Source organism: Python bivittatus, unplaced genomic scaffold (genome assembly GCF_059951505.1).
Source record: "Python bivittatus isolate LINGU-HERP-01145 unplaced genomic scaffold, Pbiv_v1 ctg000670_np1212, whole genome shotgun sequence".
In the NCBI taxonomy this organism is placed as follows: domain Eukaryota; kingdom Metazoa; phylum Chordata; class Lepidosauria; order Squamata; family Pythonidae; genus Python; species Python bivittatus.
This window is the reverse complement of record NW_028277094.1, coordinates 8,978,639-8,991,398: the sequence shown is the minus strand read 5'-3', so window position 1 is coordinate 8,991,398 and position 12,760 is coordinate 8,978,639. Positions and strand designations below refer to the sequence as shown.

General features: G+C 44.0%; 1 protein-coding gene across 1 annotated transcript; it reads left to right on the top strand.

Moving 5' to 3' along the window:
* The first annotated feature begins 4,101 nt into the window (after positions 1-4,101).
* On the top strand, positions 4,102-12,755 carry TMEM185A (transmembrane protein 185A). Its single transcript, XM_007419981.4, has 7 exons — positions 4,102-4,293; positions 9,243-9,419; positions 10,048-10,255; positions 10,657-10,740; positions 11,196-11,372; positions 11,973-12,096; positions 12,213-12,755. The coding sequence occupies exons 1-7, from the start codon at positions 4,256-4,258 to the stop codon at positions 12,455-12,457; spliced, it is 1,053 nt and encodes a 350-aa protein (XP_007420043.1). The 5' UTR covers positions 4,102-4,255; the 3' UTR covers positions 12,458-12,755.
* The last annotated feature ends 5 nt before the right edge of the window (positions 12,756-12,760 follow it).

The window sequence follows — 12,760 nt, the reverse complement described above, 5'->3', positions numbered from 1 at the left end:
AGGCCCTGCTCTCCATCACTCACGCCCTAGTCAGCTCCCAAATAATGCGCTCTACATGGGGCTGCCCTTGAAGAGTATCCAGAAGCTTCAGCTGGTGCAGAATGCAGTGGTGTGGGCAGTTATGGGCGCTCTGAGAACAGCTCATGTCACAGCTCTGCTTCGCAGGCTGCATTGGCTGCCAGTTTGCTTCAGGGTCCAATTCAAGGTGCTGGTGAGGACTTTTAAAGCCCTTCATGGCAGGGGGCCGGCAAGACTGCACTCTCCTCTGTCTTTTTATCCTTGCCTTTTGCATGTAGCTTTTAATTTTTAATTTGTTTTTAACGGTAGATTGTGATTTTCCTTGTGTTTTAACTACGTATGCCACCCCAAGTCACATGAAAGTGAGATGGGTGGCCATATAAATTTAATAAAACAAATAACATAACGTGACATGGCATGGCATGGCATGGCATGGCATAACATAAATCCCGATTGTGCCATCACATCAGTGTCGGCTCTTAGCCGCCACAGAGACACACCTTCTCCCAAATAACTAAAACGGTTAAGGTAATGTGAAATGCCTGGGAAAGCTTAACTTAGGTGCCAGGTTTTTAATGTTTGTGGTTTTTAATAGATATTTGTATGTATTATGTTGTTTTATTATTGGTGTTGTTTTAACCGTTGGGAGTCTCCCAGAGTTCGCTGTAAAATGGGTGGCTATATACATGTTTTAAATAAATAAACCCAATAAATAGATAAATAATTTTCCTGTGTTTCTCCTTTCCACACATTATAATTTGCTCAAACTTTGGGGATCTTTCTGGGGCTTGCAAGAACTGTTTGGGAGGGTGGTATAAGTTGTGTCTCTCTTACTAAGGAGAACGGGGGCTTCCTGCGTCTGGACGCCACTACGCCTTTCATCTATCTTCTTGCTGATCATGCTGATGAACCATATGAGGGCACTGCAGGTTTAGCTGAATGCAGCTTCAGCTTACCTTAATTCACCCACAAGTTCCCATCTATGCATTATCCCAGGAAAGGAAACATTTAATGTTGTTCTGACAAATTGCTTCTTCTCCTTGATCTTGGCAGCCTGGGAAATCAGGAAATCTGAGTGCATTAGATTTATTTATCAAAACTAATTTGGAAGCTTCCTTCATTCCGTCCCTGAGATGGTCGGTCCCTCCCTCCCTCCCTCCCTCCCTCCCTCTCCTTCCTTCCTTCCTTCCTTCCTGCCTGCCTGCCTGCCTGCCTGCCTGCCTGCCTGCCTGCCTGCCTGCCTGCCTGCCAGCCAGCCAGCCAGCCAGCCAGCCAGCCAGCCAGCCAGCCAATATTTGCATTACATATTTTAAATGCATTTCTGGGACATTTGTAGGTCACAGCAGGATAACACTGGGTGGAAATTGGCAGGCCAAGTAACTGAGCTAAGCTTTGCCGGAAGATGGCCAATTCTGGTTTCTTTTTCCTATGTATTTATGATATCAATTTATATATCGCAATTGTGATTCTGGGTGGCGAACGTAGGATTTTTAAATGATTATTCCAAGGAACACTTTGTTTCCTCCAAGCGTTTTCCTGCAGCATCTTCTGAAGAGACCATAATGAAAAAAAGAGCATGTTTTGCATGGAGAAAGTCCTACACTGAGCATTCCCTCTAGTTGATAAGGATCTTAGGTAACAGATGATAGGAAAGGCTTTCTTGGAGCCTCAGAAATCACCAGAGCAGACTTAGAATGGGTAAGTTGAAGCCTCAGGAAAGCTCATCTCAAAAATCCCCTTTTTGGGGCCCCCTGATGACAATTGCCCAAAATCAGGCAATACAAGTTTTTTCCATTTTGTGGCAGGAAGCACTCAAAAAGCACTCAGACAAATAATCCAGCAGTAAACAACAGCCTCATCAAGGAACTACCAAGGAGAAAGCAACACACACATCCCCAACACTGACAGGGCAAGCTACTGTATATAAACAGAGAGTAAACCCCACTCCCTTCTAGCACTGATGACGCTACCTAGTTGGGTAATGAAACGTCTGCAAGAAAACAACCAAGTTCAGAGAGCACCAAGGACTCTGCACTCCTTAACATAATTAAAACATGGCTTTTCAGACAAGCTTTTGAGAACTTACATCCATGCTTTGCTTCCTATCTACTTGGAAGTGGGCTACTTTGAATTTGAGGTTTTTTTCATGAGTTTTTATAATGTTGAATTTTATTTTACAGCTTGATCTATAAGCCCATAATCTCTGGATTGTCCTGGATGGTTTTTAATACTCTGTGAGTGCTATAAATGGGCAACAGAAGGCAACTTGTCCATCCTCAAACCCTTCTGCTTGCTTAAGCAATCAAAATAGCCTGTTCAAGCCTGCTGTGTAATGAAATCAGAAGACTTGGAAAATGGAAATGCTGGTCATCTGGAAAGGACCATAAGCGCAAGGATGCATGGGGGGTTGGCAAGTAATGAAATATGTCTCGGTGCACACTTTGCCAAAATGTGATGTCACAATGCAAGTAGGCAAGGGCGGAGCTTACATCATGAAGTTATGACACACATTTCATCATTTTGGCACTATCACAGCTAGGAACAGATGCCTAAGATTTGTTATGGGATCCAGCTTAGAGAGTCTACCATCTCTGTTCAATCGGTGCAAATATTGTTTCTTAACTTAAACCCTGCTTTGATCTGTCCAGCTAGTTGGAATTCCAAGTAAATATTGGAAACATTTCACAAACTTCTGTTTACAAGTGCTTGAAAGGCTGTTTTCCTCGCCAGAGTTAATTTATTCATCATCTCAGGAAGTCAGTTATTTGTTACATCAGGATATTAACCAGAATGGCTAATAATTGTTGTTATTAGTAGACACCTTTGAGTCCCTGCAGTTTTCTTGGCACGGTTTTTCAGAAGTTGCCATTGTCTTCTTCCTGGGGCTGAGAGAGAGGGACTGGCCCAAGGTCACACAGCCAGCTTCCATGCCCAAGGTGGGACCAGAACTCACCGTTTCCTGGTTTCTAGCCTGGTGCCTTCACCACTTCCCCAAACTGGCTCTCAATAGAATATATAACAGTATTAATGCAAGCATCCTACATAACACCATACGAGAGTCTGTCCCACTGAACGTGGCAGGTTTACTTCTGGAGGATTACTCGGCGGATTATTTTACACCCAGTTTCTGGTGCCAGTACAGCTCGTGGCAGAGCCCTTGCAAAGGGCTCAGTGTCTTTAGGCATCACCTCCAGTGGTAGGCAGTTAGGGAAAGTATGCAAAGGAATGCCAAGTCATTCCTTTGCTAGAAAATATTTACGGTGGGATTTTTAGTCCTACTGAATTCTCGTCACGAGGAACCCATCCCTGAACAGCCTCCCACGGACCCCCAGCTCGTTTACTGCAGTCCATGACGAGAAGCCCGGCAAAGACTTTCATCTCCCAGCCCAGAATCAGTTAGTAGCAGCTGGTTAAGAGACATTTCTAGAATCTAATAATGATCGTCAATAGCTGTCATGGGCGAGCCATAAAATAAAACAGAATTTAAAGGGCAGATGAAGTGGCCAGGCTTCATCACTGGTTTCTGAGTCGCCCAGGCATTAAAACCTTGCATAGCAGAGAAAAGTCAGTTCACAAGTGCAACCACTCACTCGAATTAGACCAGATCAGGGTCTTTCCGCCGACGCTGCCAGGCGTCTGGGTCTGCCCCCACCACGCTCTGCAGCCTAATTATCTATTTTTGTCATTGCTGCATTTATAGCCTTCTTTTCATCCGGGAACTCAAAAGCATGCAAATCATTCCTCTTTCTTTTACCCTCTACTTTGCCTCCCTTCTGCAATAAATAAAATGCATGGATCCACTGCTGCCCCTAATAAATAGCAACCCTCCAGACACGTCTTTAGCCGCTATCCGAATCCGCCGTAAATCTTCCCTCGCCTAGAACTTCCCAACCTCTGCAGAGACTTCCGCCCGCCACCCCCAGTACAGGGCACGGCTTCACTGCGTCCTACGTCACCTCAGCGAGCGTGAGGGGGCGGAGCAAGAAGGTGCGGAAGGAAGGAAAGTCTCGACGCGGAGAGACCGGGGCGGGGCCGGCTCCGCCTCTTCGAGCCTGCGCGTGCGCGGTCCGGCGGCGGCGCAGGCGCAGTGCAAGCCGGCCGCGGAGTCAAGGGGACGCGGCGGACGGTTGGTGGAGCTGAGGCGGGAGCTCGGTTGCTTCGGGGCGGGCTTCGGGCTGGAGCCGCGATGTGGCCGTTGTGACAGAGCGGCGGCAACGGCGAGGGCGGGGGGAGCGCCATGAACCTGAGGGGCCTGTTTCAAGATTTCAATCCGAGGTGAGGGGAGGCCGGAAATGGGCGGGGCCTAGCCGAAGGGGCGGGGCCAGCGAGGGGGAGCTGGAAGTCCTAGAAGAAGGGGAAGGTGGGGGGAGGCGACCTTCACCACAACTCAATATTTGGGGGAGCGGGGAAGAGACCTATCCCTCTGGGGTAGGTCTGGATTACAGTCCCCATAAGCCCCAGCCGGTTCCCATCGGCCGCAGCCATCTTCAGAGCACCTGGACCGTTCCAGATGGCCTTGCCTTGGCCAGTTGTATTTTGGAAAAACGTCCTCCTCTTCCCTTTGGGAGCTCATGGCCACCCCCGGTGGGTGGGATGGCCCCCCCTTGATTTTCATCCCCACAACAATAACCCTGCGAGGTAGGTTGGGCTGAAGGAGGGGGAGCGGATCAAGGCATCACGGGAAGCGCCCGGGGATTTGAACCCATGTCTCCCCAGCCACGCAAATAGCTTTGCCACCATTATAGTTCCCTAGTATAGGATAATATAGTCTGTGTAGTATAGTGACGCCTTGTTGTTTAGGATGGCGTCCAGAGGGGAGTTGGTCTTAGGTTCCAAGGGTCTCTCACAATGGACATGCGGTCAATAGACCCCATGGACTTGGGGATGGAGACCTTGAGAAGAGGCCAGGGGAGGAAAGATATCAGCCCTACCAGGTGGACCAGGCTGAGAAATCAATGCTGTGTAGGTCAGGACTACTTTTATTGTAATGTTTTAACCTTGGCAACTTTAAGATGTGTTAAGAATTCCCCAGTCAGCATGGTCGAAGCAAGGTTGAAAAACACTGAGCTATAGTAACAGAATCTTGCAAGCCTGAATGTACTTCCCCTCCCTCACTTCATCTCTGTTTGAACTAGGAAGGGGCCTGTCTGAGATGTTTACTTAAGTTACTTTCTTGAACTGGGTTCAGGCCTCTTTGATCTGACTGTGGCCTTGGTGGCAGCCTACCTTCTGTTCTTCAAGGCCATTCCCTTTACGTTCTACGAAGGAGCAACATTGGCTGGAAGATGAGTTCATTGAAACAGGCTTGTCATGTAATGATATCAGGGATCTGTGCGTGTATTGTACCTAATGTTGCTGTTCGAATACACCATTCCTTGCTCCAAAGTTGGCCCCCTCTGGCCTGTGTCCCCCATAACCCCCGAAAAACTGTGCTTGGACTGAAATGTCCTACTGTAATTAAATTATCTGCAGTAATAGAGAGGATGGGTTGTGAAATTCAGGTCAATCTAAGGGATGTTATGCAAAAATGATTGGACAGAAACTAATCTGTATCTGTTTATATTTGTAGCATGCTCTTAGGGGCTCAGTTAATATATGTGGCATTCAAAGGTACAGTTTGAAGTAGTAGTAGGAACTCTTGTGGCTAGTAGTTCTTGGGTATTGCTTTCCTATCTTACAGTCTCAGTTAACAGTTCTTTGATGTGAGATCACAGTTGATCCAAAGTTACCCACTGAGCTTCGTCCTGCAGCAGACAGGCCAGTGCATAGTCTACAACACCATACCCTTTCTTTGGGGGTTGAAAAAGGGACAATAGCTACTCTCTCCTAGCATATGTTGCTATGGGCATTCAAAGTGTTTATTGTACATTTATCTTGTTAATTTTTACAATAGTCTTTGAATCAAGGTGGCATTATTTTCTCCTTGTTCAGCTGTGAGTGGAGGATGGACAATAACTTGGTTGAGACCACTTGATGAAGCGAAATTTAGTTCAGGAGATTTTAGATTATGCTTTTAAGAAACATAAAAATAGCTCAAATTGATTGGAATCTTTCAAATCTAGCCACTTGGATTCCAAAAGTAAGGTGCCAGATATCTCAAGGAAAACCACAAGAGGAATTTGAAGACAGTCCATCTCTTCTGTTTATCAGACTTAGTATTCAAAGGTATGATGACTGTATCACTAGGTTTATTATGGTAAGTCAAAACTTGCTTGAAAAGCTGCAGTCAACTGGGTTCATACAATATCCTAATAGTTTGTAAATTGCAAGACTAGCTTTACATGGTGTGTTAATCCACAAATAAACAAAACATGTTACTGCTAAGTATGATTAATAAATACAAGCCTGAATGTGGAAGTGTCCTGTAACTATTATGACTTGCACTGGTTGATGGAATATTTGTCACGTATCCTATTGATTACGCCGGGGTTCCTCAACCTCATCAACTTTAAGACGGGTGGACTTCAACTCCCAGAATTCCCCAGGCTGGCTGGGGAATTCTGGGAGTTGAAGTCCACCCGTCTTAAAGTTGACGAGGTTGAGGAACCCTGGATTACGCCATATTCTGAGCTGTTTTCAAATCATAAGTATTAGACAATAAAGGAAAGTCAAAGCTTGTTTTGCCACAGGGCTGTAGTTTTTAAGGATGAGGAAAAGAAACTGTCCTAATGAGGAAAGGTTCTTACTTACCTATTGGGACAGAAAATATGCTGATAGCACCAGGAAAGTAATCTAAAAATAAGGTTCTGGGTTTTAAAATAGTTTGTTTTAAAGCACGCTTCTGGTGTTGGAACAGTAGCCCCCATCATTTTTGACTGTTGGTCATGCTGGTAGAATTTGGAGGAATCTGAAGCATTGGGAGGAGTACAGACTGCCTTCTGTTTTACAGAGTAAAATTGTAGTTTCAACAAGTGTTTATAGAACTTCACACCAAGTCCTTGGAATAGAGGAAACTATACAAGTAAAATAATAGCCCATTAAACAGGAAAGAGCTTTCAGAATTGGTTGTTTTGACCCTTTTAGTTTCTGCTTATCCCTATAGAAGGAAGAACAATTTCCTACTTTTCTCTTAAAAGTCTTCTTGTAAAAATGGCAACTTCCTTTTATATTACATCCTGTGCACTGTGGATTCCATCCTTCTTCATTTTCGCTAATTAGGCTAGTCCTTGGCTCTGCAGCCTTCTGAAGATAGGAGCTGGGTGTTGTATTAAGAGTGTTTTAACAGATCAGGTAAACCACGGAGTACAAATCGAGCCTTAGGAGTTTGCTCAGCCCTTTTAAAAACATTGGGGAAAGCTTCCCAGTCATGACTGCTACTGGGCTTTCACTGCCAGATAGCTCTGTGAGAGCCAAACAGGACAGAAGGGAGCCTGTCAGTACAGATTTGGAACCCTTGCCTGGTCACTCACTGGTTCTGTGCTTCAAGAGTTATTGCTTTGTGTGCTGTATTAGTGGGAAGATTTTTTGGGTTTCCAAGATGGCACAGTGGGGCAGAGAGGCGGTTTAGCAACTCTGGCTCCAATACATTGGGTTCCTTACATATGCAGATTTCTTTAGTTACTTGAGAGAGCAGCATTCTTGCTATGGAAATGCCTTGATGCAAATAACTCACCCTCCTTGTTATATTGCATCTTGAGGAAGAGAGTAGAATGCTGTCATGTGCATGCCCTATAGGGAATGTTGCTGGGCTTTGTGCCTTTAGTGAACACATCTGATGGGTAGCTTGTAGCTTAAGACAATCCAATAACCAATGTCTCTAGCATGCCCTTCCCCAAACTGCTTTCCACTCCCTCAGTCTTATTTCACCTGATGATACGTCTGACGACTGTGGCCCTCCCATAAATTGCCTGTCTGCCTTACTGCACCCAAAGAACGTCACCAAGTTCACTCATTATCCTCTTGGCATTAAGCTGTCCAGAAAGATCCCATTATTAGGTGGCATAAAGCTACAACAAATAAAACCAATCATCTGAGAATCGCTTCAATACGACGCTGTTCTCCTTGCACCCTCTCGCTCTTGTTTTAAATACATCTGTAATTGCAGCTCCTCAGAAGATGAGCCGTCGCTGTCGGCATCAGCTTCTCAACTCATAATCTTCTCTCCTTTGTGTTGACTGAATAATGACAGTTTGAAGACAGCTGCTGTCGTGTTAGTCAGCTTCCTAGGGGGAGGCAGCTGAAGAAAGGCTGTTGTATTCCCTGCTAACGATTTTTTTAACCAAGAGAAGTACAAGCACTGCATTAAAGGAGATGCGTCTTTACCTGGTGTCTGTGTGATTTTTACCACTCAGGGTCATGCGCCGGATCACAGAAACTCCATTTGTGGAGCCAAGAGGTCCATTTTGGTTTCCTGTGGAACCGTTGCCATGCTATTCAGCTGCATCTTAAGAGACTAGAAAGTATCTGAAACTTTCCCAGTATCCGGAATTCCACTGATAATTGAAAAGCATGGAAGCTTAGGTTGAAGTGCATTCAAAGCAGTTCAGCAGTCGGGCAGAATACCATTCCGGTCTTTTTCAGACGTAGCCATTCTGGAGGACGGAATGAGCTATGGATAATGGGAACAGAAACAAAGCCCTCTAAAGTTCTCCCTTGGTCAAAATGGTGGGGGGGGGGGAGCATTGGTCCTGGAGGGAGCTGAATTTGCTTTCATCCCAGTGAACTTTGATTTTATTGCAATATATTGCAAGACAGTTGTAGTTTGGGAAGGCAAAACAGCTTGGTGCATATGAGGTGTTGCTATATGAAATCTCACAGTGCTGGATCTCATCTCTCTGGGATAAGACAGCTGTTCTTTTTCTTTCATAGTTTGCTAGTTCTATAAATGTGTGGTTCTCTGCATCACTAGAATCATGCTAAATCTCAGTAGTACATGTGGAAAACATTTTCATTCTCAGTAGACAGTGCTGCAGATGTTTTCTAAAGAGCTTTGAGGCAAAGTAGGAAGTCATATGTTTTAGTCTAAAACATCGTACCATCTTGGCATTAGTGAAACAGGGAGATAAAATTATGATTTTAAAGTATACTGCAAGCTGCTGAAAAGGATTCAAAATTAGAAGTTTCAATGCCCTATCAGAAATCTTTGCTGTCTCCAGTTCAACTTTGGTTTATGTCTTCAGTCTTTGGTTGTGAAATACAACATACAGATAAAGATTCTGAAGGTGATAATGTCAGAAAGTGATCCCCCCCACCACCACCTTTTTCTTTTTCTTTTTCTTCCATAGCAAATTTCTTATTTATGCCTGCCTGCTGCTGTTCTCAATTCTGCTTTCTCTCCGGTTGGATGACAAGATTGAGTGGAGCTACTGGGCAGTGTTTGCTCCAATATGGCTGTGGAAATTAATGGTTATTGTGGGTGCCTCAGTCGGAACTGGCGTATGGGCCCGAAACCCACAATATCGGTAAGAGTAACATATACTTACTTTGCGAACTTATTTATGAGCAGCATGATTATTTTCGCAAATGGTCTTTTGAAGATTCATGTACGTCCCATGATGAACAATTGTGTAGGTACCATTGTCATACACGCTTGATCCCTTTGTGATATATGTCTCCAAGTAGCTACCAAAAGAGGGCCATCTTTGGATCACTATATAACTGTAGTTACTGAACCAGGGGACATGCCTTGGATATATATTTGGTTTTTGTTTTGTTTTGTTTTTTTAATAAATAATAGAGTGGATTCACACAAGGCATAAACCTAAATGAAAATGGGGTGGTGTAGTTTGTTATTCAGCATGTTATGGGAATCCAAGCATTATCTTAGTACATTGTGTGAACCTGGGTATCATATCCAGCCACATTTCAGTTTCTCTGTTGGGCATCACATACTACACAAACATAGCAATTGTGTTGTTCTTTGTTTAGCATGTTTGATGAAACCAGCCAAAGTGTTTCTTTCCCATGCCTAGCATCTTCACCTTGGAAACGGGTAATGCTCAGTGACCAAGCTCAGCCAAATGTCAGGGAATGTTGGGGTGAACTAGTAGTGTGAACTAACAGAACTGAAACTTAACTCCCACTCTTTAGAGCAGAAGGGGAAACATGTGTGGAGTTCAAAGCCATGTTAATTGCTGTCGGTATCCACCTTCTTCTGCTGATGTTTGAAGTTCTGGTCTGTGATGGAATCGAGAGAGGAACCCGTTTCTGGCTACTGGTCTTCATGCCCCTCTTCTTTGTATCTCCAGTATCAGTGGCTGCTTGCGTGTGGGGCTTCCGGCATGACAGATCTCTGGAGGTGAGGATGGTCACCGTTGGAAAACTGGAGAGTGGATCATAGTTGAATACTAGTTCCAAATAATTTTTTAGTAAAGTTGTGGAGTCCTTGTGTACATAATTTATTGGTTTGTGTGCCTTTGGGGCAGTGTGACATTTCCCCAATCTAGTGCTCTTTAGAGGTGTTGGGCTATAAGTTATAATTCAGAATATTTATGTTTTTATACACACACACACACACACACATAATTGACTGATGTTCCCCTCATTAAATGAAGAGCAAAATTCTATTCAACTAGAATATCCTGCGGTAAGTTGCAAGGTACATCGTAACTTGTACTTTGCTACAACAAGCAAGATATTCATTACTGGTTGTAGCAAAATCCATTTGATTGTAATGAGTTTGCTTTTGTTCTCTCCTAGCTGGAAATCCTGTGTTCCGTCAATATTCTCCAGTTCATATTTATTGCACTCCGATTGGATGAAATTATCAAGTGGCCATGGCTTGTACGTAAAGTGCAATTATATATAATTCTCTTTTCAGAATGTCAGGGCTGTTACGCAAGCAGCAGTTGGGATACCAAAATAAGGAATATAGGTTTTTAAATTATGACATAGTTGCAGCTGAGTCTTTCGGAGTGAGCAACTCTAATAAATCTAAATCATCAACATCTGTAAAAGTTAAGCAGACCTAGTTAATACTTGGGTGGTATTCTGCTGGGAAATTCCAGGCCTGTAGGTAGGACTGGGAGGTAGGGTTAAAAACCATAGAAAGCATGTTATAGAATGCTAAAGCAAAAAAAACCCTTGCATGCTGCTAAAAATATATTAACACTTCACTTCGAAACTTATTCATACTCACTGCTAGAACTCGGATTTTTAAATATGTGATGCGTAGAATGGAGATGAGTAATCCTTTTGAGCGATAGGTGACTTTGTCTCCCCCCCCTTTCAATTTCTAGGTGGTTTGTGTCCCTCTGTGGATCCTGATGTCTTTTCTCTGTTTGGTTGTGCTGTATTACATTGTCTGGTCTGTCTTATTCTTACGCTCGATGGATGTGATTGCTGAACAAAGAAGAACGCACATTACTATGGCAGTCAGCTGGATGACCATCGTGGTTCCGTTACTCACCTTTGAGGTAGGCAAACCCCATCTCTCACGTTGTGAGATTGTGGGAATTGTGGTCTAGCAGCATCTGAAGGGCCACATATTTTTCCTACCCTAAGTCCCATATCAAAAAACCCTGAGTTTTGTGATCTCTGGGAACTTTCTATCCTAAATTGATGTGCATATTGACATTAATTTTGTATAATTCTTTCCATTTCGGCTGATAGCAGAGTAGAGTTTGAACCTGTACACTTGAGGCCTGCATGTCAGGTGAAACTTCTTGCTTTGCACATGGCCCCCAACTTTTGGTCTGTTTTTGTAACTCCAGGAGCCTGATAGCATACTGAAGCTGCCCATATTTTAAATTGCTCATCTGGTGTAGAATTGCTTTCTATCTGGTTCCTGTTTTCAAAGAAGCCTCTTTGAAACACAAGGGATGAGTAAGGAGGCCCTTAGGCCTGTGCATCCATTTTATGTTGTCAGATTATCTGTGCAATTATATTCCAGAAAGGTTGGAAGATTCGCACTCATTAATGTTGCCCACAGCCATTTCAGTTTGATGCATAGAAGGATTTAATGCTAGCTAGACTGCAGCTCCCCCGATACTGAAGCTGTCCAATTGTCTTGTTAGATCCTGCTTGTGCACCGACTGGATGGACATAACACCTTCTCCTACATACCCATATTTGTCCCGCTTTGGCTTTCGCTGATCACTTTAATGGCAACCACATTCGGACAGAAAGGGGGCAATCATTGTAAGTGTGTGATGGTGGAGCTGTGTCTCCTTCCTACTGTGATTCCAGTGAAAGGGGGAAGAGGGACTCCTCAGTTGGGTTGGGGACTGACTTTGTCAACAACTTTCTTTGCGCAGGGTGGTTTGGAATTCGCAAAGACTTCTGCCAGTTTCTCCTTGAGATCTTCCCATTCCTGAGGGAGTATGGCAACATTTCTTACGATTTACATCACGAAGATAATGAGGAAACTGAAGAAACCCCTGTCCCCGAACCACCCAAAATCGCTCCAATGTTTCGAAAAAAGGCCGGGGTGGTCATTACGCAGAGTCCTGGAAAGTATGTTATACCACCTCCCAAACTAAATATTGATATGCCGGATTAAAAAGTGAACTGGAAAAGGACAGACTTCTCCCCGTGAAATCACAACTGGGTATCTGTGGCCAACATTTTTTTTTTTAATTCATGCCTTTGTCTTACTTTGTTTATGGCTAGAGATTTGGTCCTTGGTGGCTTGTAATGTAGATTTGTATTAATGTCATTTCCTTCAGAAGCATCCATCTGCTTGCGTGCAAAATGCCACACCCATAAAAGTGGAAAGAGAACAGTAATTCTGCCAAGGTTCACAAATGGAAACCATTGAGTCTCTGTTGACAGAACGTCAGTCTTGGGTTTGTGTTCAATTCTG